The sequence below is a fragment of the Podarcis cretensis genome (genome assembly GCF_951804945.1).
Source record: "Podarcis cretensis genome assembly, chromosome: 16".
In the NCBI taxonomy this organism is placed as follows: Eukaryota; Metazoa; Chordata; class Lepidosauria; order Squamata; family Lacertidae; genus Podarcis; species Podarcis cretensis.
In genome coordinates this window covers 29490764-29517412 of record NC_137186.1, presented here as the reverse complement: position 1 = coordinate 29517412, position 26649 = coordinate 29490764, and the positions used below count along the sequence as shown (strand labels likewise).

The following is a 26649-nucleotide window of genomic DNA, read 5'->3' as shown; positions in this document are numbered from 1 at the left end:
CCTGCAATGTGTTTAAGTTGTTACTCTGCTAACTATACATTGGAATCTGCTCTGGATCAATATTGCGTAGAATTCCATGACACTTTAGGTTATATTGATCACTGCTTGTGGTCTTCCTCTAGACATTTGGTTGGCGGTTGTGCGAACAGGATGCAGTACTAGGATGAGCCTTGGGCCTGATTCAACAGGTGTCTTCTTAAGCTCTTGACTCCACCAAAAGTTTAGTACAGGCAGTATTTTTCCCCTTGGAGGTATTCAAGAGTCAATGGGACGCGGGTGGTGCTGTGGGTTAAACCACAGAGCCTAGGACCTGCCGATCAGAAGGTCGGCGGTTCGAATCCCTGCGATGGGGTGAGCTCCCGTTGCTCGGTCCCTGCTCCTGCCAACCTAGCAGTTCGAAAGCATGTCAAAGTGCAAGTAGATAAATAGGTACCGCTCCAGTAGGAAGGTAAACGGCGTTTCCGTGCGCTGCTCTGGTTCACCAGAAGTGGCTTAGTCATGCTGGCCACATGACCCGGAAGCTGTACGCCGGCTCCCTCGGCCAATAAAGCGAGATGAGCGCCACAACCCCACAATCGGTCACGACTGGACCTAATGGTCAGGGGTCCCTTTACCTTTACTCAAGAGTATGCAATACCAGCACATTTCCCCACTGAATTCTACAAGTGTGGCACCATGCCCATTCCATGTCATGCCAAACACCTGTTCCACCCTGTTCTGCCCCTTTGCAGTGCCAAAAATAGCATGTGCATCAGCAGTCATGCATGGGCCGATCGTGTGCAAATGCGGAGGTGCCTGTACTTTGACGGTTTGTTTGCATCATAAGTGAACACAATTCTAAATTTATTCTTGCCTTAGGGAAAAGAAATACAGGTTTCTGTCTCAGTTCCCCATCAGGCTGAGTCGCCATATGTGTTGTTGCACAGTAATAATCACCCTTGCCATTGGCCAGGGCTCCAGAGATTGTTATATTTAAAAAAGGTAAAGGACCCCTGGACAGTTAAGTCCAGTCAAAGGTGACTAGGGGTGTGGTACTCATCTTGCTTTCAGGCCGAGGGAGCCAGCCTTTGTCCACAGACAGCTTTCTGGGTCATGTGCCCAGCAGGACAAACTGCTTCTGGCGCAACGGGACACCGTGACAGAAACCAGAGGGCACAGAAATGCCATTTACCTTCCTGCCACAGTGATACCTACTTATCTACTTGCACTGGTGTGCTTTCTAAGTGCTAGGTTGGCAGGAGCTGGGACAGAGAAATGGGAGCTCACTCCATCACATGGATTCAAACCGCCAAACTTCGAACTGTCATGGTGTCCCATTGGCCTGAAAAGTGAGATGAACACCACACCCCATAGTTGCCTTTGACTGGACTTAACCATCCAGGGGGTCCTTTACCTTTATTTTTACCTTCACATTTGATTGCAGTTAGGTATCTGTGCCATTTTTGAATGCTGCTCCATTATTATTTTTTAAATAGTGCTTTAAAAAAGAAAGCTAAGATATTACGGGAAAGCGTTCTAACCTGGCCTACTCCTTCTGCTGTTATACTTTCAGCAAATTTTCCTTTTTTATTTTAAGAAATGGGATATATTTAAAAATGTAGTCCCTCTGTGGAAGGACTTAGGGACGATAAGGCTCTTAATGGCTACAAAAATGACAGCTAAATTCTACCTCCGTTATCAGAGGCAATATACCACTCAGTCCAAGTCACTGGGAGCTGCGAGTGGAGACAGTATTTCTGTTGCACTCAGCTAACAGACATAGACATTTCTCTTTGACAGCAGGAGGTTTTTGCCTCACTTCCTCCTTTGGTGGGGCCACTGTGCTTGCTGGCTAGCATCTTCGTCCCAGACTTGGCAGTAATAGTCAGCCTCATCTTGCTGTTGGACATCAGTGATGGTTAAGGTGGCTGTGCCGCCAGAGCTCTCTCCGGAAAAGCGGTCTGAAATATCGGCAGGTCTTATGCTGTCCTTATATATAACCAGTTGAGGGGCACTGCCATGTCTCTGCTGGTACCAGTGCACATAGTACCTATCAAACTGATCTCCTGAGCAAGTGAGTTCCACAGTTTGCCCTGGAGACATGGAGGCAGATGGGGGTTGTGTAAGTACATACTCAGCAACAGAACCTGAAAGAAGAAGAAAAATTTTAAAAAATCATGGTGTTACACAGATGTGGAAATAATCTGGTAAACACATACATGCAACTCTTCCTAAGAGAGGAACACTGACTGATTAGACTGCACATCATATCAACTAATAAGGCTCAAACTCCAGTCTAAGACAATGCAATGACAAATCTTCCTGCAGATAAGTTGATAGGAGAAATGAAATTCTAGCATCCAACAGAAATGAGGAATGGGTCTCTCATCACCTGAGCTATAAGTGAGGGCCAGAAGGAAGGGAAACCAGGCCATGATGTTCATTACAGAGGAATGATCTTTGCTGTGAAAATGGCGCATCGGGCTAGCTTTTCTCCCCATTCTTAAAGCCTACCAAAGTTGCCCGGGGTTCTCTGCATGCAAATCTGCTTCTTGTTGATTGGGTGCTGATCCTGCTCCAATGCACATGAGGAAGGGCTAGAGCTTGGTGGCAGAGCCTTTGCTTTGCGGGCAGAAGCTCCCGGGTTCAATTCCTGGCATTATCAGGCTGGGAGAGACTTCCCGTCTGAAAACCCAAGGAGATGCTGCCACTTAGTTTAGGCAATGTTGAGCTGGGTAGACCAATGGTCTGACTCAGTTTGAAACACTTTCCTGTGTTCTATAATGAAGATGGCAATTTGGCTGAAGGAATTTGAGTGCACAGCCTGGGGGTGTCAGCGGCTCCCAGCTGGTTGTCCAGGAAGGTAGAAAGACAAGGAAAGGTTTCTTACCATCCTTTTTTATTTCAATATTACAGAGAGAGGCTACAGAACCCAGCCTCTTGGATAATGGCGTTGTCCCGAGTGAATCTCCACCCCCACCGTCTCTTCCACTTCCTCATTCATTACTTCTATGGGTGCTGCTACGTGCCCTCTATCTTTGAGCTCTTTGCTCTCCTACTTTTAAGGCTTGCCGGGTTCTGGGAGATGGAGGGTCAGGGATGCTTTCTAATGACACCATATCAGCCAGGCGTTGCTCCGCTTCAGCCTCCTCCTCCTCCTCCTCCTCCTCCTCCTCCTCCTCCTCCTCCTCCTCTCCCATGATTTCCCAACTTTCCTCCTCATCTACCTCTGAGCTGTGACTTCCCTCAAACCCCTGTTGTAGATCTATACAGTCTTCCTCCTCCCTGGAAGGGTCAGGATGGAGAGGCAGTCTCCACCCACGTTTCATCGCTGTCAAAATCTATTGTAACAGAATTGCACTGAATCAGCAAGTAGAATAAGGAAAATTAAAATTAAAATTTTGTTTGTTGTTTGTCGGCAGTTACCTTGGTGATATTATCTTATGTTTATTGCCAGTCAGTGGAGGCAGCACTGAACTCGATGAACCAATGATTGGACTGAGTACAGTGGAATCTCGGGTTGCGAACGTGATCCGTGTGGGAGGCACGTTTGCAACCCGCATTGTTCGCAACCCGCAGTGCCACGTCTGCGCACGCACAGGTCATGATCCGGCGCTTCTGCGCAAGCGCAAAGCGTGAATTAGGGCTTCCGCGCATGCGCATGCGCGAGCGCCAAAGCCCGGAAGTAACCCGTTCCGGTACTTGCGGGTTTGCTTCTGTTCGAAACCCAAAAACACGTAACCTGAAGCGTCTGTAACCCGAGGTACCACTGTATAAGGCAGCTTCCCGTGTTCCTGTTTTGAACTCTTGTTTTCTGGAAGCAACAAAGCATTGACCAAAGCAGTTCTTCAATGCATAATCTGTCCCAAGGGATATGTGGTGGCAGCGTATCATGTGAGAAAGAGGAGGACGTGGTTAGTGCTCTGAAGCATCATGCAAATTAAACCCCCTCTTCCTGGTTGCACAGAGTGGATCTTACCAAGTCTGCCAGCACCTTCTTGAGATGTTTACTGAAACATCATGATGGTTTAGGGTGCTTAATTTCGCCACCTTTCCCAATACGTCATAGATCTGAAGTCCATGTGGGCTGGAGATCATGACAGAGAAAAGGATGGTAGGCCCCAACCAGAGAAGAATGGCAGATCAAGTTGATGAATTATGTTGAGATGGCTAAAATGACCGGAAGAATCAGAAATCAGGAAGATCTAAATTTTAATGAGGGGGAAAATTTATAACGTATCTTAAAGTCCATTGTAAACAGTTAAAATCCTTAGTACTATCAGAATATCACTTGTAGTTCAATGATGAATTTTGGACACAATGGAGAGGTAAAATATTTGGATTATTATAAAAGATGCAGGAGGAAATGATTAACAATAGGACCCACAAAGGGGAGGATGGAAGTCCAGGAGATTCATTGGAATCTTGTTTTATGTTGTATGTTGGATATGTGACTGAAAAATCTAAACTGAAAAACCAAATAAATAATTTTTTAAAAAAGGGCAGATGAATGAAGGTTAACACAGAGTTAAAGTGTGGCATTTATGAGCACTGAGATGTAGTTAAGGGGGATCAGACACGGAGGATAAGTGGTGCCCAACATAGCCAGAGAACAGCAGTTTGAAATGAAAGGCCAGCTCCCTCAGGTCTCCTCTCCCCTCAACTGGGTGGGGGGGGGGCAGCCATCCCATCAGATTTGCCTCAGTGAGAGAAGTAGCAAACAGGGCTCATTTCATCACCTTTGCTGAAGGCCCAACTCCATCAGGTCCATCCTGCTCCAAAACTGGGCCAACTGGTCATTATAGGCACAACTGTTTAGATACTGGTGCCTGAGATAGATTTATATTTTCCTCTGCCCTCCCTGTTCCTTTCGCCTTGTGTGTCGTGGTTTTCCTTAGCTTATAACCCTGTGGGCAAAGAGTGTCTTGTTTCAATTGCTTCTATGTAAGCTACTCTGGGAGCCTCTTTGACCAAAGAGCAGGGTACAAATGCTCTAAATAATGACAAAATAAGCCTCTCTGTGGCCCGGCATAGACCTGCTGTCTATTTCCGATGCACACTTGAAGTCTATGCTAAATTCTCTACCTCAGTGAACCCCCTTCATTTGCTTTCCCTCATTAAATAAGGGAGTGAGGTAAAAAAAACAAGTGGAACTCTAGGAAAAGTGTGGATTTTGGGGTTAGAATGGCAAGGCAGTAGGAATGAGCCTCTTTTCGTGAAAATTCACTTCCACTGGAAGGTCCCTCCTCTGAAGACAGAGTATGATAGCAGCTGCCTTTTTCAGCAAGAGGTTTTTGTCGCACTTCCCCATCTGCCTGTGTCACTGTGAGCTGTGTTGCTGTCCCACACCTGGCAGTAATAATTGGCCTCATCCTCTGCTTGGGCTCTGGCAACGCTCAGTTTGGCTGTGTTGCCGGAGTTGGTGCCAGAGAATCGGTCTGAGATCCCATCGGGCCTCTTACTGTCTCCGTATATTAACAGTACAGGGGCCTGGCTGGGTTTTTGTTGGTACCAGTTTACATCCTTCGTACCAATGTTGCTCCCGGAACAAGGGATCTGGGTATCTTGTCCCAGAGACATGGACACTGATGGGGGCTGCGTCAACACATACTGGGCAAAAGATCCTGAAAGAGGAAGAGAAAAAATATCTCAGGATATGTTAGGATATGTCGCTCAGGAGAAAGAAAGAAAAATACACTTTTTTCTCTCCTACCTGAGAAATAAGTGAGGAAGAGGCAGGCCCAGAGCATGATGGGAACGCAGAGGAGCTCTCCTTCCTTAAGCACAAAGGTGTCTGCTTCAGACCCGTATCTCGGCTCTCTTAAATCTATTCAATCTCCTGACCCAGCCCTACATTCAAATCATTTCCCTTGAAAGCGCAGCACACCCTCCTCTCCACCCCTGGGGATAAAATGCATGCTATGGCACTGTAGAAAATGAAGGGTGAACACTTATTTGGGGGGAGGGGCATCTTGTGAGAATTAAACTCTAGTTCCCATTTGCAGTGTTATGCAGAAGAGAGCCCAGGTTGTTTGACTCTTTAGTTAATTCCCTTTTCACTTTTATAAAAACTACGCAAGACACTCTCTTTTAAAGTTTAAATAATAAATAATTTTTGCTCGGTGTACTTGCCCTTGCTAGATTAAACATAAAAGACAGGCAGGTATTTGTTATGTTGCTAATATGTATTACCTAGGTTCTGGCCAGCATCGGCCCTGTAAACTTACATATCTTGATGGCAGCACAAGATGCCCCCTGCCCAAGCGGGGGCTGGAAGTTGGCAAGCAATAGCTCAATACCTTTTGCCCATATTGCCATTTTATTTAGAGATCAAGATGGATATCGTTGCTAAAACATACCACTTGCCTATGGAGAAGCTGTCTGCCTTGAAGGAAGTTATTTTGTAATACTTCCTCTGTAGCAAGTGATGCTTCATCAGATCTGATCTTGCTGGGTCACTTAATTAATCTTGCATGCAGAATGGTTGCCCCAGGCCGCCCCTTCCCTTCCCACTAGGCCAGGCTGCCTGCGGCCTGAGGTCCCCTTACAAGTGAGGTGAAGGCAGATATCATGTGATGGTTGCAATTCCGAAATGAATGCAATAGTAGTTTGCCATGGCAGGATACCTTGAACCCGCACAGGGATTTTCAGGTTCATGCTGGTGCTGCTGGATCTTTGCCCTTTGGTTGTTATTTCAAGGGCTGCTGGTGTGCAAAGCCATGGCCTCAAGCCCGGTGTGGTGAGGCAATCATGTGACCTAACTTTCTTGAGTTTTCCCCATTGTAGTAGCAGTTCACATGTGGCCCGAGGAGTTCAGTGACCATCGGATCTGCTTTTGGCCTGATAACCAGGCAGTGGTGAGCATCTTGGCAGAACAGTCCTCACGCTCCAGCAGAGTCTCCGCCCCTCCGCTCACGCTTTTGAGCTGCGCCGCTTAAGGTTTAATATTGTGCTTTCTGCTCTCCTGATTACGGGATCCTCTAATGATGTCACTGACACTCTATCCCATTTTCAGATGGAGCGCTTCAGATCCTGGGCTCCAGACACTCAGCTACTGCCAGACTTTTCCAGACCACCTGTGGCATTTTGACAACAATTAGTAATTACAGAGAGCAGCAGCTTCCATTTCCCCTTCTGCTTTTAGCTCTTATGGGAAGGCCTGGATAGATTTCTTAGCCTTAAGCTGGCATTTCTTAGCCTTAAGTCCTTGGCCATTCAGATGAACTGGCCCCCATCCTCTGAGCAGATCCTGCAGTATTTGGTCCACTTGCTGCAGATTGGGCGTGCTGTTATAACGATTAAAGGGAAGTTTTCCTTCTGCACATAACTGTTGCATTATGGGGGTGGTTACCTGGCAACAAAATGAGGAATGGCACAGCCTCTACACTCTTCCACAAAAGTCTGCCCAGCGTTCTGAGCTAGCAGCTGCTGTCAAAGCTCTGCACCATTTCTCCAAACAGCCTTTTAACTTGGTACTGGATAGTCTTTATGTTGCAAATGTCATATCTCGCCTACAAGGCAGTTATGTCAGTCCTTTATTGGATGACAACTTATTGAGCCTTTTCCTCTCATTACAATTGCTCCTTTCTACTCGCTCCCACCCCCTATTTGTGGTGCATATTCGCTCCCACCAACCCTTCCCAGGCTTTCTCACTGATGGCAATGCTAAAGCTGATTCCTTGCTTAGAGCTTTGCCTGTTTCTCCTATTGAAAGTCATGCTTTCCATCATCAAAATGCTAAAGCCCTTAGCCGCCAATTCCAAATTCCGTTGGAAGCGGCACGTGCAATTATCTAGCAATGCCCTCAATGCTCTAATCAGATTGGCCACCCCAGCCCTGGTGTTAATCCCCGCGGGCTGGAAGCCAACCAGTTATGGCAAATGGATGTAACTCATTTTGCCCCCTTTTCACCTTGGAAATTCATACATGTCTGCATTGACACATTTTCAGGTTTTATTTGGGCCACCCCTCAAAGGGGTGAGCAGGTTAAGCATGTTTGCAACCATCTAGTTCGTACCATGTCAGTCATGGGCAAGCCCCATTCTTTAAAGACTGACAATGCCCCAGCGTACTGTGCAAAAACTTTTGCTCAATTCTGTGAAACTTGGAGTATCCGCCATTTATTTGGCATCCCCTACAATTCTCAAGGCCAGGTGATTGTGGAACGCGCCAATCGCACCTTAAAAACTGCTTTACTTCGACAGGAAAAAAAGGCCGGAGTCCCAGCCTCGCTCTCCGAAAAGGAAGGCTGGTTGGCCAGTGTTCTTTTTACTCTCAACCATTTGAATATTTCCATACAGGATCATCAATCCTATACTCGCCTGCAGAAGCATTTCCAACAAACAGAGATACTCCCAGCCCTATTGGTCCGCTATAAGATTTTGCCCTCCAACGAATGGAGTGAACCTGTAAAACTGGGGAAAGGGTTACGCTGCAGTTTCTACTCCACAGGGTGCTCGTTGGGTTCCCGCACGCTGCATCCGCCTATACCATGGCGTGGCGACAGACCCTTCCAGATCCGATACCGCAGTTCGACCGCAAACTACAGATCGGCCAGGATGCGATGTCCAGCCCCCCCAGGATTCGCAAGTGGGGACATCGTAATGGACCTGTGACATGGGGCCAAATAAAATCACTTTCCTTTCAGGCTGAACAGCTTAGGCAGGAAAAGCAGCTTGAAGCAAGCCCTGATAATTTGCTCCTGTGCCTTATTTCATGCCTTAACATTAATTCCATGATAGTACTCATTCTCAGTGTTTTGTTTTTACCTCCCCCTGCTTCCGCTCTTGATAGCGGTAATTCCACACCAACAAATGTGTAGGAATCCTTTGCAAAGACCCTTAATGTTTCTTCTTTCTGCCTCACCCAGCAAGTGTCCATTGGTGAAATCCTTGGTTCTTGCCTCATCCCTGTTTGTCATGATCCCTTTGACATACAAAATGATACTTGGTTTTTCTCATCTCTACCCCAAAATGACTCTCTCCGCACTCTTGGTTATTCCGGCTATTACGTCTGGGGTACCCAAATGCGCCGACGCCCACCTTTGGCCATCGATTTATTAGCCCCGTACGTGGCATCTTATAATGTTACTTGTGCCCGTATGGTGAACTGTACAAAAGCCAACTGTGTGCACATGGGCAAGGATAATTTCAATTGCTCTGCTTATGTAAATATTTCCTACGTATATAAATACACAGAGCTGCCTGCCGGCTGGTTCTGGTCATGTCCTGGCTATACGTTTAATTATATTCCTGCAAACATTAGCCATGGCACACCTTGTTGTTTAAGCCGTTTGTCCATCATTTTACCCAAGAAGTAATGATTGTGATGATTCTGTCTCTCTTCCTAGCAGATCTGAATATATTTCTCTAGCTGTCTCTCTCTTAGGAGTCCCTGGATTGGCTGTACGGAATAGCAGGAATATTAATTCTTTAGCTTGTTCTGCAGCAAAAGCTCTGAACTTTACCTCACAAGCCCTTCACCTTTTGAATAAGGAGCAGAGTGAACTCCAACATGGTCTTCTGCAGAACCGCGCTGCTATCGATTATTTACTGATGCTTCATCATTATGGATGCGAACAAGTGGATGATATGTGTTGTTTTAATATCACAGATAATTCAAAAGCTATTCAACGCCAAATCTCTCATTTGCAAAATCTTACACACCACATTAAACAAGGTGTTGAATTTTCTGGCCTCTGGGATTCTTTCACCCAGTGGCTTACCACTTGGTTGCCAAACTTTACTTGGCCTCGTAGTCTTTTGCAATATGCCATTGTTATTATATGTATATTAATTTTGTTCTGTTGCTTCCTCCAATGCATTCCTGGCCTCATAAGTCTTTTCTCTCGGCTTCTCTCTCCCCCTCAGCCACCCAATAAACTACTTGCTGCCTACTTTGCGAAATGGCAACACCAACAGTAAATTTTAGGGGAAATGTGGGTAGAATTATTTTGGGCATGCGCTGGCACACCACGTATCCCGAAATGTTTTTGTCCCATTGACCCTGGCGAACTTATTTTGGGCATTCGCTGGCACACCACTAATCCCGAAATATTTTTGCCTTATTTACCCAGAACGCCTCGCAAACAAGAAAAGAAAGGGAAGTTTTCCTTCTGCACATAACTGTTGCATTAATCTATCAGTGATTAATGTTCACATGTAATTCCCACCTCTCACATGTAACTCCCGCCTTGCATTTGCATTAACCAATAGGCAATGAGTTTCTTTGTGTTTTAATCAACCAATCAGCCACAAGCACATCTGTGGCAATGTTTGCAATATTCAATAAAAGAGAGTTCCCGGGGTTTCCCCGGCAGACGCTCCTCACATGGCACCCACTACTCGTCTGTCGTGATTTTCATTCCTACAAACGATCAGAATTCAGTCCGCTGCAATGTCTGTTATACTGAAGCTTTATTTTTCAGAGACCCTTGTATAAAGTTTGTAGTGCGCAGGGCCTTGGAAGGTTGGAATAGGCTCCAACCTCATAGGACAGTGGGCAGGAAGTCTGTCAATTTTTACCTATGCAGTATCTGCAACAAGTTATACAACAAGTTATACAACAAGTTATACAACAAGTTATACAAGCCCCCCAGCACGGGGCTGAGAGTCTGGAGGCTTATTGCTTCAGGACTTTTCCTTATCTGCTTTGGAGCTGATCATTAGAGTTGGGAACTCTAAAACAGACTTAGTGGGCAGGAGTGCCACAATCTGGCTTCTCGTCACAGGTGAGGAGGGCCCTTGCCCCGTTATGGATAACAGAATATTTGGCTTTTCATTCCCCTGGGAATGGGGGGCTGGCCCGCTCCTAGTGCATAAAAATGGGTTCCCGTTAGCCAAGCATCAATGTGCTTACCTCGTGCACCAGTTATTACGGCCTGCGGCTTGCCTACCGCTGAACACGCCTCATTCCTTCCGAATAGGTGCTGCTGCAAAGGCTGCACACTGGGGGCCTGTCAGTAGACAGGATTTTGAATACGGGTCATTGGAAGTCTGACGCTGACAAGGGTTATATCAGGAAGTGTCACAATGATGTCTGTACTGATGCTTGTCTGTTATTTCCTTTTTTCATAGGAGCAGCTGTGCACATTTGGGCCACAGCATTGTACACTGGGCTGGCAAGCGCGCTGATGAGTCTGGACTGGGGCGCCATCTCAGTCTTCCTGCCCATGTGAACATATACTGGATGTCCAGATGGGGAATGCTTTGGGAGGAGATCCTTCCTTTGGTGCGGTCGAGTGTGACCTGTGCAGGTCCTCCCGCAGTGCTGGTGGTACAGCTGGGAGAGAATGATTTGCTGTCTTCCTCCAGCATAAGTTTGCATTCCTGCATGCAAGAGGGCTTGGATTGAGTTGATGGCAGCTCTCCCTGGACTCAAAATAATTTAAGGCATTGGTTCAAGGTGGTCTGGGGGGGGGGGTTGGAGCACCTGTCCCCTCCAATGCGCAAAGATATTCCATTAAAGGAATCCAAGGATTCTCCATGCTTTTGTCGACCCCTTTCGAGGGGTAGGGCCACGCAAGAGTCCCTGGGAGCATTTGGGGGTGAGCTTGAGTCTGATCCTGGTTCATTGCTCCCCCACGCTGCTTATTGGTACTGACGATATGGTGGGGCCCAGTCGTCAGTGCTGCCCTGCTGAGGTCAGGTGCAGCTAGTCGGGACCCAATGCCTAGACAAACTACCACCAAGGAGGCCAGAAAGCATGTTAATAAGGCGGTGGAAGAAAAAAATTAAATAAATAAATAAAATAATAATTAAAAAATAAAGTAAAATAAAATAGGTCCTTGCTTTAGGTGGTTCCGTGATTTTGCACCCTGTGATTACCTGCAAGGCTGCTGCCCCTTTTAGGGTGCATCTTTCCCCTATAGGGAACAACACCTGGTTGGCTACGGTTGCTTTGGGATTGAAGGAAGGGTTGCATTTGCGAGTGGTTTGGCGGTGAGCTAAGGCTCTGTGGCGGTTAGGCATTGGTTTAAATTGGTTGGTGGAGGGGTTTGGATTGGCTGTGCCTGCCCCTCCAATGCTGCTGCTGCACGGGAATTCCGTTAAAGGAATTCAGGGGCTTACCATCCTCTCGTCCAAACCCCTGGAATCGGGTGCGGGCCACGTAAGCTCCTGGGAGCATGCGGAGAGAAGCTGAGGGTCTGTGTCACAGCTCCAGTTATCCCTGATCTTGTTCCTCCACACTGGCTCTCGCTGGAATCCGGGAGTCAGTGCTGTCCCCCAAGGCGGGGGGGGGGGGACGGGACAGCTCGTCATAACTAATGCCTAAGCAACCACTCACAATTTGTATTTTAATAAAGTTGTGGCCAAAATTATGCCAAAAACCTTAAACAAAAATTATGTGTGATGTGTGAGTTATTGGGGTAGGGGTGTTTTGGGGACCTCAGCACGCAAGACTGGATTCCTCTAGGTCAGAGATGGACTATTTAGCTTTCTGGGCCTTGCAGAGCCTGGGAGCTGCTTCCCCTCCGTCTCTTGGCCTCTGCCATGTTGACTCCTTTGAGCTCTTAAAATGCCTGTGCAGACCATTTTCTCAGGCAGGTTTGTCAGCAGTGCTGTGTTTCTGCCAGCACCTCCTTAATTTTGCTAGCTCCCGCTGCCAAAAGAGACCCAGCAAAGAGGCTTGTAGCAGCCGTCCCTAACTTGGTGCCTTCCAGATGTTGTTGGCCCAACTCCCATCATCTCTGACCGTTAGCTATGCCGATGGGAGTTGGATTCCAACAGCATCTGCATTGCTATCCTGTGCAAACGAACCTGTTCAATAGGAGTATAGCACCTAGATCCATGGAAGTAATAGTGCCACTGTATTCTGCTCAGGTCAGACCTCACCTGGAGTACTGTGTCCAGTTCTGGGCACCACAGTTCAAGAAGGACATTGACAAACTGGAATGTGTCCAGAGGAGGGCAACCAAAATGGTCAAAGGCCTGGAAACGATGCCTTATGAGGAACGGCTAAGGGAGCTGGGCATGTTTAGCCTGGAGAAGAGGAGGTTAAGGGGTGATATGATAGCCATGTTCAAATATATAAAAGGATGTCACATAGAGGAGGGAGAAAGGTTGTTTTCTGCTGCTCCAGAGAAGCGGACACGGAGCAATGGATCCAAACTACAAGAAAGAAGATTCCACCTAAACATTAGGAAGAACTTCCTGACAGTAAGAGCTGTTCGACAGTGGAATTTGCTGCCAAGGAGTGTGGTGGAGTCTCCTTCTTTGGAGGTCTTTAAGCAGAGGCTTGACAACCATATGTCAGGAGTGCTCTGATGGTGTTTCCTGCTTGGCAGGGGGTTGGACTCGATGGCCCTTGTGGTCTCTTCCAACTCTATGATTCTATGATTCTATGCCTGGGATTTTTGGGTGGGCAGGAAGGTGAAGGCAATCCTGTGCACCATGTGCCTTGCTCTTCGCAACCCTAGATTTAGAGGCCCTAGGCTTCAGCCTACTTAGCCTATACATAAATCTAGCACTGGAAAATTCTGACAGCTGGATAGGGAGGCCATTTAAGTCTACTATGTGACCCCCCCCTCCAGCCTGCGGTTCCCCACCCATGCTTACAATGTTAGTTTCCTTGGACACAATATCTTCCGGGGTTCTTTCTGCCAGTGACGCAGCTCAGAAGCATCTTTGGCAAATGAGTGAAGTAGCGGAATTTACTCTCTGGAAAGCAACTGGATGGAGGCTAAGGGCTGAAACACCTGAAAAGCACCAAGGACTGGATATTGACACACTCCACTGCGCACAGAAAAAAATATATCTGCCTTGCTATCACTGGATCCTGCCTCCATCCATTCTCCTCTGACTGATCATGGACTTAGGGGACTCATAGTCCCTTGGGGAGTTGAGCAGCAAAAAGTCAACCCCCAGTTTCTGTACAATATCTTTCACCTGGCTCTCTCATTCAAAGAGCTCAAGGCACAGATCAGATAGAATGCTCTGTAGCAGTTCTCAGCTCCCTGCACTGAAAGAAGAGAGAATGTTTTTGTCTCAGTTCCCCATCAGATTTGATCACTGTGGAACCCAGCAGTGCTGCCAAACCAACCCCCACAGTAATAGACTGCCTCATCTTCAGGTTGGATGTCAGTGATGGTTAAATAGCCACCATTCCCAGAGACGGAAGCAGTGAACCGATCTGGGATCCCTTCTCTGCGGTCGATGCCATTACGATGAACATAGCGAGGGGCCTGTCCATGTCTCTGTTGATACCAGCCAATACTGCCCAGACTGCTGGTGTGAGTGCAGGAGAGTTTTGTCGTTTCTCCAGGAGATGCAGACTGAGAAGCAGGTTGAATCAAAGTAACCTGTGAAATCACAACTTTATAAAAAGAAAAAGGAATACATTGTAAAACCTAGACTCAATCATTGTTCTCAAAGATATCTGCCAGGCACAATGCTATATGCACCATATAAATAGTTTTGTGGTTGGCCCACAAAATCCAATAGAAAGGGAATCCTCCAAACTCTTACCTGAGAAGCAGCTAAGAATTGCAAGGAAGGGCAGAGCCCAGGCCATGGTGAGCTCTCGAGAGACGTTTGACTGTGAAAAGCAAAATTGTAACTAGCTGGAACCTTTTTTGCTTCTTCCTTAAACCCCACAAGGAGCTTCAGATGAAGGATCTGTCATATAAAGCTACTGACACCCATTGACTGGAGAAATTCCACTCCTCTCAGCCAATGATCAGAGAAGACATTTGCATGAGAGAGGTTATTTAAAAAGAAGAGATGAGGTGATCTTGATGTGGAGGAGGAGCTGGAACCAGGCTGACTACACACACACACAGACACCCCGCCGCAAGAAAATTAAGCTGGTTTTGCCAAGGCCATGGCAATGAGCTCAACACATCAAGCAAATGAGCAAATGGAGTGACAGATGAATGAATCAAAGTGAATGAAACTACTCTAAAACATCAAATTATAAAGGAAATCGTTTCGTCTTGCGAAGCAAGCCCATAGGGAAATTCGTCTAGCGAAGCGACGCAAAAACCGAAAAAACCTTTCGTCTTGCGCGTTTTTCATTTTGCGAGGCATTCGTCTTGCGGGGCACTACTGTATCTAAGGTGGATTCTAAACACATATAACAAATGTTCTGAGAATTCTTTTTAAAAAAGTTTTTAAAAATACATTGAATTTTCTATAAGGCTCACCATCGCCATCTAGTGTCACATTGTATATTGTATATTTCCCCTTATCTGCCCCTGAGCTATGATCTCCCTCAAACCCCTCTTGTAAATCTGAACTGTCTTTCTCTTCCCCCTCCCTGGAAGGGTCAAGCTGGGGAGGCTGTCTCCACCATTCCTCCTCTGCCCAGTCCTAGACAGGTGTGAGAAATGGTTTGCGTGGTGCTGACCACTGGGGATAGGTAGAGTTCACTGACTTCACATGGCAGCCCCGCCACAGCACAGCCATCTGAGTGTGCACGAGCGATGGCGGCCAATGTCTTGGTGATGCCTCCATTTACAATGGAAAATGGAGCCGAATGTAGACCATCCCTGTTTGGTGGAGAGAAGAGTGGGAAGAGAGAAGTGCTTCTGTCTGAAATCCCTGGGAGCTGCTGCCAGCCAGTTTAACAATAAAGCAATGAACTGGGTGCTGATACAATGGCTGGGAGCTGGGCAGCAAAAGCCAAACTCCAATTTTTACATCACCTATGGCACTTCTCCTCACCTTTAGAAATAGGTAACCAAGGCTTTGTTCCCTGAAATCTACATGTGAATTTTGATGTGTGAGGAATTCTGGGCTGCTCCCTCCGCATAGCTGCTCCTAAGCTAAGTTGTCTACCTGGTTGAACCCCCTTCATCCGCCTTCCCCATTAAAATCCAGGAATTTCCAACAGGGCTGGGTAGTGCTATAATACAGTAATGTGTGAATAAGCCCCCTCTGCCTGGTTGCATCGAGCTGATCTCATCAACTCGGGTGCTTTATAGATCACCAGCGGCCTCTAGAGTTGTTTACTAAAATGCCACCTGTTCCAGTTGTCAGGATTCATGCCCCAAAGGCTCTAGGGGCATGTTGTTAGTAGAGTAGCAGCTCCAAGAAGGCGTGAGGTTCACTCAGGATGCAGTAGATTCATCAGTAAGAGTTTGCTAATGCAAAAATAAGCTTGACTGTTCAATAGGTAAATATAAAGGACCCCTGGATGGTTAAGTGGGGTTGCGGCGTTCATCTCGCTTTCAGGCCGAGGGAGCAGGCGTTTGTCCACAGGTCATGTGGCCAGCAGGAGTAAACCGCTTCTGGCGCAACAGAACACCGTGATGGAAACCAGCGCACATGGAAATGCTGTTTACTTTCCTGCCACAGCGGTACCTATTTATCTACTTGCACTGGTGTGGTTTTGAACGGCTAGGTTGGCAGATGCTGGGACAGAGCAACGGGAGCTCACTCCATCACAGGGATTCAAACCATCGACCTTCGGATCGGGAAGCCCAAGAGGCTCAGTGATTTAGAAGACAGCCCCACCCGCGTCCCTTGACAATTGAATACCAGGTCTGTAGAATGGCAATCTCTTCATTATCCAGTTGCAGCAAAATATAGAGTTGAAAAATAACTTAAACGTACTATGTACTCTAGGCAAGTGAAAATCAATCCAGAACGAGAGATTGAAAAAACAGTAGAGAAAGTAAGAATAACCTGAGACCCCGTCAGACTGCATTTATAGGCAGCCCAGAAGCAGTTGGACCTTGAAAGATCGATAACAAGTGAGCTCATTTGAGCTGCATGTCTGTTCTCTTGAAAACCTTGGCACCTTAGAAACCTTCCAGACACACTAGAAGATTCTGGAACACTTCTATAAGCTTCTATGGATTCTGGACTTCAGAAATGCCATTATATCTCACACCAGTACATCATAGATATGAAGTCTGCCAGTTTTGGAGATTAGGACAGAGAAAAGGGAGGGCTGTCTTTTGTTTCTTTCTACAGAACATGGAGCTAATGCTTGGATTTTCTGACTGCTTAATGACAACTACATAATTAGATGACTTTGAAAGGGGGCTCCTTCCAGCTCTACAATTATACGATTCTTTGAAATGAAAGATCAGGCTGCCAGAGAACAGTAGTTCAGGAGACATCTCTGTGGCCAGGCATGTACAGTTATATGTCCGCTATTCCAGCTGTGCTTCGCAGCTTAGGCTAAGTTATCTCCCTCTATGAATCCCCTTTACAAATTTTCCCTCATGAATCAAGGCAGTGAATGTAGCAATAAAATAAATGCAACTCAAGGCAAAGTGGGGGTCACAGGGTGGCCATTGCAAGGCAGTAGGAATGAGCCTCTTTTCATGAAAATTCAATTCCACCAGAAGGTCCCTCATCTGGAAACAGAGTATGATAGCAGCTGCCTCTTTTAGCAAGAGGTTTTTGTCGCACTTCCCCATCTGCCTGTGTCACTGTGAGCTGTGTTGCTGTCCCACACCTGGCAGTAATAATTGGCCTCATCCTCTGCTTGGGCTCTGGCAATTCTCAGTCTGGCTGTGTGGCCGGAGTTGGTGCCAGAGAATCGGTCTGAGATCTCATCGGGCCTCTTACTGTCTCCGTATATTAACAGTACAGGGGCCTGGCTGGGTTTTTGTTGGTACCAGTTTACATCCTTCGTACCAATGTTGCTCCCGGAACAAGGGATCTGGGTATCTCGTCCCAGAGACATGGACACTGATGGGGGCTGCGTCAACACATACTGGGCAAAGGATCCTGAAAGAGGAAGAGAAAAAATATCTCAGGATATGTTAGACTCCTCTTTGGTCTGTCGCTCAGGAGAAAGAAAGAAAAATACACTTTTTTCTCTCCTACCTGAGAAATAAGTGAGGAAGAGGCAGGCCCAGAGCATGATGGGAACGCAGAGGAGCTCTCCTTCCTTAAGCAGAAAGGTGTCTGCTTCAGACCCGTCTCTCTGCTCTCTTAAATCTATTCAATCTCCTGACCCAGCCCTACATTCAAATCATTTCCCTTGAAAACGCAGCACACCCTCCTCTCCACCCCTGGGGATAAAATGCATGCTATGGCACTGTAGAAAATGAAGGGTGAACACTTATTTGGGGGGAGGGGCATCTTGTGAGAATTAAACTCTAGTTCCCATTTGAAGTGTTATGCAGAAGAGAGCCCAGGTTGTTTGACTCTTTAGTTAATTCCCTTTTCACTTTTATAAAAACTATGCAAGACACTCTCTTTTAAAGTTTAAATAATAAATAACTTTTGCTCGGTGTACTTGCCCTTGCTAGATTAAACATAAAAGACAGGCAGGTGTTTGTTATGTTACTAATATGTATTACATAGGTTTGTATCTAAGGTGGATTCTAAACACATATAACAAATGTTCTGAGAATTCTTTTTAAAAAAGTTTTTAAAAATACATTGAATTTTCTATAAGGCTCACCATCGCCATCTAGTGTCACATTGTATATTGTATATTTCCCCTTATCTGCCCCTGAGCTATGATCTCCCTCAAACCCCTCTTGTAAATCTGAACTGTCTTTCTCTTCCCCCTCCCTGGAAGGGTCAAGCTGGGGAGGCTGTCTCCACCATTCCTCCTCTGCCCAGTCCTAGACAGGTGTGAGAAATGGTTTGCGTGGTGCTGACCACTGGGGATAGGTAGAGTTCACTGACTTCACATGGCAGCCCCGCCACAGCACAGCCATCTGAGTGTGCACGAGCGATGGCGGCCAATGTCTTGGTGATGCCTCCATTTACAATGGAAAATGGAGCCGAATGTAGACCATCCCTGTTTGGTGGAGAGAAGAGTGGGAAGAGAGAAGTGCTTCTGTCTGAAATCCCTGGGAGCTGCTGCCAGCCAGTTTAACAATAAAGCAATGAACCGGGTGCTGATACAATGGCTGGGAGCTGGGCAGCAAAAGCGAAACCCCAATTTTTACATCACCTGCTAGGTTTAGCCCATGGCACTTTTCCTCACCTTTGGAAATAGGTAACCAAGGCTTTCGGGACGCAGGTGGCGCTGTGGGTTAAAGCCTCAGCGCCTAGGACTTGCCGATCGAAAGGTCGGCGGTTCGAATCCCTGCGGCGGGGTGCGCTCCCGCTGCTCGGTCCCAGCGCCTGCCAACCTAGCAGTTCGAAAGCACCTCCGGGTGCAAGTAGATAAATAGGGACCGCTTACCAGCGGGAAGGTAAACGGTGTTTCCGTGTGCGGCTCTGGCTCGCCAGAGCAGCGATGTCACGCTGGCCACGTGACCCGGAAGTGTCTCCGGACAGCGCTGGCCCCTGGCCTCTTAAGTGAGATGGGCGCACAACCCCAGAGTCTGTCAAGACTGGCCCGTACGGGCAGGGGTACCTTTACCTTTACCTTTAACCAAGGCTTTGTTCCCTGAAATCTACATGTGAATTTTGATGTGTGAGGAATTCTGGGCTGCTCCCTCCGCATGGCTGATCCAGCTGTGCTCACACAGCCTATGCTAAGTTATCAACCTGTGTGAACCTCCTTCATCAGCCTTCCCCACTAAAATCCAGGAATTTCCAACATGGCTGGGTAGTGCTATAAAACAGTAATGTGTGAATAAGCCCCCTCTGCCTGGCTGAATCGAGCAGATCTCATCATCTCTGGTGCTTTATAGATCACCAGAGTTGTTTACTAAAATGCCACCTGTTCCAGTTGTCAGGATTCATGCCCCAAAGACTCTAGGGTCATGCATGTGCAGTTGTTAGCAGAATAGCAGCTCCAAGAAGGTGTGACGTAACAGGAAGGACTCAGGAATCAATAGATTCATTAGTAAGCGTTTGCTAAGGCAAAAACAAGCTTGACAGTTCAACACAATTGTCCCTGGAAAGGCAATCTCTTCATTATCCAGTTGCAGCAAAATATAGTGGTAAAATAAAGCTTGCGTGTACTGAGTACTCTAGGCAAGTGAAAATGAATCCAGAACGAGAGATTGAAAGAACAGTAGAGAAAGTAAGAATAACCTGAGACCCCGTCAGCCCAGAAACAGTTGGACCTTGAAAGATAAATAACACAATGAACTCATTCGAGCTGCAGGTCTGTTCCCTTGAAAACCTTGGAACATTAGAAACCTTCCAGGCCACTAGAAGATAATGGAACACTTCTATAAGCTTCTATGGATCCTGGACTTCAGAGATGCCATTATACCTCACACTGGTACATCATAGATCTGAAGTCTGCCTTTTTTGGAGATCAGGACAGAGAAAACGGAGGGCTGTTTCCCCCCCCTTTTTTTCTACAGAACAGAGTTAATGCTTGGATTTTCTGACTGCTTAATGACAACTACTTAATTAGATGACTTTGAAGCGGGGCTCATTCCAGTTCTACAATTCTACGATTCTTTGAAATGGAAGATAAGGCTGCCAGAGACCAGTAGTTCAGGATACAACTCTGTGACCAGGCATATATATGTTAGGTACTCCAGCTGTGCTCCCGCAGCCTAGGCTAAGTTATGTTCCTCAGTGAATCCCCTTAACTCACATTCCCTCATGAATCAAGGCAGTGAAGGTAGCAATAAAATAAATGTAACTCATGGAAAAGTGGGAGTCACAGGATGGCCATTGCAAGGCAGTAGGAATCAGTTTTTTAAAAAATGAAAACTCAATTCCAGTGAAAAGTCCCTCCTCTGAAGACAGAGTATGATAGCAGCTGCCTTTTTCAGCAAGAGGTTTTTGTCGCACTTCCCCATCTGCCTGTGTCACTGTGAGCTGTGTTGCTGTCCCACACCTGGCAGTAATAATTGGCATCATCCTCTACTTGGGCTCTGGCAACGCTGAGTGTGGCTGTGTTGCCAGAGTTGGTGCCAGAGACTCGGTCCGAGATCCCAGTGGGCCTGCGATCATTGTAATACATTAACAGTACAGGAGCCTGGCTGGGTTTCTGCTGGTACCACTGCACATATTTGCTCCCAATGTTGTTCCCAGAACAAGTGATTTGGGCATCTTGTTCCAGAGACACGGACACTGATGGGGGCTGCGTCAACACATACTGGGCCAAAGATCCTGAAAGAGAAAGTGACAAAATATCTCATGACGCGTTAGACTCCTCTTTGGTCTTCTGTTCAGAAGAGAGAAAGAAACAAAGAAAGACTTTTCTGTCTCCTACCTGAGAAATAAGTGAGGAAGAGGCAGGCCCAGAGCATGATGGGAACGCAGAGGAGCTCTCCTTCCTTAAGCAGAAAGGTGTCTGCTTCAGACCCGTCTCTCTGCTCTCTTAAATCTATTCAATCTCCTGACCCAGCCCTACATTCAAATCATTTCCCTTGAAAACGCAGCACACCCTCCTCTCCACCCCTGGGGATAAAATGCATGCTATGGCACTGTAGAAAATGAAGGGTGAACACTTATTTGGGGGGAGGGGCATCTTGTGAGAATTAAACTCTAGTTCCCATTTACATAGTTCTGTGGAAGAGAGCCCAGGTTGTTGGAACCTTTGGTTACCGTATTTTTTGCTCTATAAGACACTTTTCCCTCCTAAAAAGTAAGGGGAAATGTTTGTGCGTCTTATGGAGCGGATGCAGGCTGCTCGCAGCTATCCCAGAAGCCAGAACAGCAAGAGGGATTGCTGCTTTCACTGTGCAGCGATCCCTCTTGCTGTTCTGGCTTCTGAGATTCAGAATATTTTTTTTCTTGTTTTCCTCCCCCCAAAACTAGGTGCGTCTTGTGGTCTGGTGCGTCTTATAGAGCGAAAAATACGGTGGGGGGGCGCTTTTTGCATGGTTGCGTGCAGCCCCCTGGCCCTACACGATCCCCGACTAGTCAGAGTGGCTTCGCCTCCCCAAGCAGATGTGTTGCCAGGGGAGTTGACCAGGTAGGGTTGTGTACCCTGCACACACAATAGAGGGTGGAACTTACCTGGGAGTCCTCAGTCGGCTCCAGAGCTTCTCCCACCTTGCCCTCCCTCAGTTTATGCCTTCCTTTTGCAGGTTAACCTCTTCCCTACAGGTATGCAGGAGCTGATACATTCATTGATGGTGGCTGTTGAAGGACCGGAAAGGAATTTCCCTACATTGGCAGGTTTTGCCTTCCCCGTAGGAAAATGCCACAACTTTGGCGGTTTTAGGCCTTGGGCGGAATCCTTTAGTCTATCTTCCCTATATGTGGGTGTGGCTGTGAAGCGGTGACCCACAACCCCCCTGCGGCGGCAATCCCAGGGTTTACCCATTAAAGGGGTTGTGATGGGGGGAGTCACTGGCAATACGCCGTTAGGTTATCAGTGCTCTCTCCTGCGTTGCGGAAAAATGGGGGGTGGGCTCTCTGCTTAAACATACATTTTCCAGAGCCAGCCCAATCCCCACACAGTTTGGATAACCATGATGTTCCCCAGATCCCCGCCCGGAGACTGGGAGGGATAAATGCACTATGCCTAAGCCAAGGTCTCCCTACACCTGAAAGTTTAATAAAGTTGTGGCCAATTTTAATCCCATAAGACGTTGTTATGGATCATTATTCCACCCAGGTGTCACCTGGGGTTGGGGGGGTCTCTGCCTGACCACGCAATAACTTTTACACGGTGTACTTGCACTTGCTAGATTAAGCATAAAAGGCAGGCATGTATTACTAATGTTACTAATATGTATACATATATTTGTGTCTAAGGGGGAATCTAAACAGTTCCCAAATCAGTTTTATCTTAATAGCAAACACAGTAAATAAAGAGTTGACTCGTAATATGTTCGTGTTTCAGTGCTCATCTTTTCTCTTTCCAAAATAGATTTTATCTCGAACAACTGCAAACAAAGTAAATAAAGAGTCCCCTTGTGTTATACAAGTGGTTCAGTGCTCGTATGTCGTTCCGGTATTCCGACGTTTTGTTGCTAAAGAGCTTAGTCATCGAGCTGTCATAATCTGTTGCAACAGAATTGCCCTGAATTAACAAGTAGAAGAAGGGAAATCAAAATTAAAAATACATTTGTTGTTTGCTTACAGATAGTTGCCTTGGGGATATTATCTTGTGTCGATTGCCCGTCAGTGGAGGCATCACTGAACCTGAGGAACCAATGATCTGACCAAGGCAGCTTCTCAAGTTCCAATTTTAAACTCCTGTTTTCTCGAAGGAACAGAGCTTTGAGAAAAGCAGTTCCCCAATGCATTATCTGCCCCAAGGGATATGATGTGGTGGAGGCTTGTAGTGTGAGAAAGAGGAGGGCGTAGCATCATGCGGATTAAGCCCCCTCTGCCTGGTTGCAAAGAGCGGATCTTGTCAAGCTTGCCAGCGCCTTCTAGAGGTGTTTATTGAAATGCCATGATGATTTAGGATGTTTTCTTTCGCCACCTTTCCCAATACGTCATAGATCTGAAGTCCATGTGGCTTGGAGATCAGGACAGACAAATGGGGGTTCTCTATCACACAACACAGAGTTAAGTGTGGTGTTTATGAGCCCAAGATAGAGTTAAGGGGGGTCAGACATGGAGGATAAGTGGTACCCAGCGTAGCCAGAGAACAGCAGTTCAAGATGACAGGCCAGCTCCATCAGGCCTCCTCTCCCCAAATCTGGGGGCAGCCATCCCATCAGACTTGCCTCAGAGAGACAAACAGGGATTGTTTCATCAGCTTTGGGCCAGCTGGTCATTATAGGCGCAACTGTTTAGACATTGGTGTCTGAACTGGATTTATATTTTCCTCTTCCCTCCCTGTTCCTTTTGCTTTGTGTGTCATGCTTTTTATCCAAGCTTATAACCCTGTGGACAAGGAGTGTTTTTTTTCTTTTAAACACACACACACACACACACACACACACACACACACACACACTGTTTTACAATTTGGAATACTCATTTAAACATCCTTTAAATATCACTGACATCCCTTCTTCTCTTTTCATGGCTCATTTTGCATACCAGAAATCCCTTGCAAATTTTAGGTAAACAAAACCATTCAGTATTCCAATATTACACCCATCAAAGCTTATTTGCACTCTTGAATTTATCTCCCAATGAATTTTTATTGTTTTCATTAAGCATAATACATACACTCCTAATACATTTATAACATATATACTCCACTTTTAAACACACACACACATATATATTCTGTTTTACAATTTAGAATACTCATTTAAATATTCTTAAAATATCAATGACTTCCCTTCTTCTCTTTCCATGGTTCATTTTGCATATCATAAATCCCTCCATATTTTAGTTAAATAAAACCATTCAGTATTCCAATATTACATCTATCAAAGCTTATTTACAATGTTGAATTTATCTCAATGCTGACAACATTCTCAAATGTATACAATTTTCCTCCATATATTCAATAAACATTTTCCAGTCTTCTCTAAATGTATGTTCTTCTTGTTCTCTTATTCTGTATGTTAAGTCCACAAACTGAGCATATTCCATCAGCTTAAGTTGCCATTCTTCTTTGGTTGGGACCTCGCTCATTTTCCAAAGTGTCTGGTTTCAATTTCTTGTATGTAAGCCACTCTGGGATCTTCTTTGACCAAAGAGAAGGGTGAGAATGCTCTCAATAATGACAAAGTAAGCCTCTCTGTGCCCCAGCAAGGACCTGCTGTCTATGTCCAATGCACTGTTGTAAAGGTAAAGGTAAAGGTACCCCTGCCCGTATGGGCCAGTCTTGACAGACTCTGGGGTTGTGCGCCCATCTCACTCAAGAGGCCAGGGGCCAGCGCTGTCCGGAGACACTTCCGGGTCACGTGGCCAGCGTGACATCGCTGCTCTGGCGAGCCAGAGCCACACACGGAAACGCCGTTTACCTTCCCGCTGGTAAGCGGTCCCTATTTATCTACTTGCACCCGGAGGTGCTTTCGAACTGCTAGGTTGGCAGGCGCTGGGACCGAGCAGCGGGAGCGCACCCCGCCGCAGGGATTCGAACCGCCGACCTTTCGATCGGCAAGCCCTAGGCGCTGAGGCTTTAACCCACAGCGCCACCTGCGTCCCAATGCACTGTTGTAGTCTATGCTAAATTCTCTACCTCAGTGAACCCCCTTCATTTGCCTCCCCTCATTAAACAAGGGAGAGAGGTAGAGAAACAACAACTGTAACTCTGGGAGACGTGGAGGTTTGGGGGTGAGAATAAGCCTCTTTCAAGGAAATTCAATTCCACTGGAACGTCCCTCTTCTGAAGACACAGTATGATAGCAACTGCCTTTCTTAGCAAGAGGTTTTTGTCACTCTTCCCCATCTGCCTGTGTCACTGTGAGCTGTGTTGCTGTCCCACACCTGGCAGTAATAATCGGCCTCATCCTCTGCTTGGGCTCCGGCAAAGCTCAGTGTGGTTGGGTTGCCAGAGTTGGTGCCAGAGACTCGGTCCGAGATCCCAGTGGGTCTCTTACTCTCTTCGTATATTATCAGTACAGGGGCCTGGCTGGGTTTCTGCTGGTACCAGTGCACATATTTGCTCCCAATGTTGTTCCCAGAACAAGTGATTTGGGCATCTCGTCCCGGAGACACGGACATTGATGGGGGCTGCGTCAACACATACTGGGCCAAAGATCCTGAAAGAGAAAAAGGGGAAAAAATCTCATGATATGTTAGACTCCTCTTTGGTCTGTCACACAGAAGAATGAAAGCAAAACACACTTTTTTCTCTCCTACCTGAGAAATAAGTGAGGAAGAGGCAGGCCCAGAGCATGATGGGAACGCAGAGGAGCTCTCCTTCCTTAAGCAGAAAGGTGTCTGTTTCAGACCCGTTTCTCTGCTCTCTTAAATCTTTTCAATCTCCTGACCCCGCCCTACATTCAAATCATTTCCCTTGAAAGCGCAGCACACCCTCCTCTCCACCCCTGGGGGTAAAATGCATGCTATGGCACTGTAGAAAATGAAGGGTGAACACTTATTTGGGGGGAGGGGAATCTCGTGAGAATTAAACTTTGCTTCCCATTTACAGAAGAGAGACAGGGTATATTGCCCTTTTAGTTACTTCCCTTTTCCCTCTTATAAAAACTTCCCAAGACACTCTCTCTTGTAAAGTTGAAATAACAAATGACTTTTGCTCGGTGTACTTGCACTTGATAGATGTAAACATAAAAGACAGGCAGGTATTACTTATGTTACTAATGACTGCTCCCCGCATAAAACGGGGGGCGCCCTTTGCGTGGACGCGCGCAGCCCCTGGATCTGGAGTGGCTCCATCAGCATAGGCTTGGCTTCGCCTTCCCTCAGGTGGGATACCTGGAGGTCTCCGCCTACCCCAGTCAGTTGTCCAATCCCACCTGGGGGGAAGCGTTGCCAAGGAGATCAGGCCAGGTACGGGAGGGATTACCTGCCCACACAATAGAGGGAGGATCTTACCTGGGAATCCTCACTTGGCTCCAGAGCTTCTCCCACCCTACCCACCCTCAGTTAATGCCTTATTTTGCAGGTTAACTTTCCTTCACAGGTTTTGCAGGTTAACTTTTCTTCACAGGTATGCGGGCGCTGCTACGTTAAGGTCGCTGTCAAAGGGCCGGAAAGGAATTTCCCTGCATTGGCAGGTTTCGCCTTTCCCGTAGCAAAACGTCACAACTTTGGCGGTATCAGGCCTTGGGCGGAATCCTTTTGTCCATCTTCCTCTTTGCAGCGGTGATACCAGGATTCGCCATTAAAGGGGATTTTGAGGGGAGGCCTTGACTGTACGCTGAGAGGTCATCATTGCTCTCCCCTGCAGCAGCGGCGTAACGGGGGCGTCTATCTCTGCTTGAACATATGTTCTCCAGAGCTGGCCCATCCCCCCCCACACACACTGGATAACCCTGATGCTCCCTAGGTCCCCGGCTGGGGACTGGGGAGGGAG

At 46.8% G+C, this 26649-nt stretch overlaps 2 protein-coding genes across 35 annotated transcripts in view; both read right to left on the bottom strand.

Moving 5' to 3' along the window:
• LOC307204974 (immunoglobulin lambda-1 light chain-like) overlaps window positions 1–26649 on the bottom strand; it is a 181748-nt gene that overhangs the window by 43656 nt on the left and 111443 nt on the right. The gene's annotated exons all lie outside the window — the stretch shown is intronic.
• The window catches only part of LOC307204961 (immunoglobulin lambda-1 light chain-like), a 139707-nt gene that overhangs the window by 35682 nt on the left and 77376 nt on the right, over window positions 1–26649 (bottom strand). For 3 of the 24 annotated variants that reach the window (XM_079957181.1, XM_079957178.1, XM_079957180.1), the window contains exons 1-2: window positions 5693–5744; window positions 5312–5603 (exon numbers count right to left, since the gene is read on the bottom strand). The exons of 16 other annotated variants lie outside the window; for them this stretch is intronic. In XM_079957181.1, the coding sequence (XP_079813307.1) occupies window positions 5312–5603; window positions 5693–5729 (329 nt within the window). In that variant the 5' untranslated portion in view covers window positions 5730–5744. Of the gene's footprint in view, window positions 1–1828; window positions 2127–2371; window positions 2450–5311; window positions 5604–5692; window positions 5745–16604; window positions 16642–25080; window positions 25373–25472; window positions 25552–26649 lie in introns of those variants that run through there. 5 more of the 24 variants (XM_079957170.1, XM_079957189.1, XM_079957168.1 and 2 more) reach the window with 3 other exon arrangements.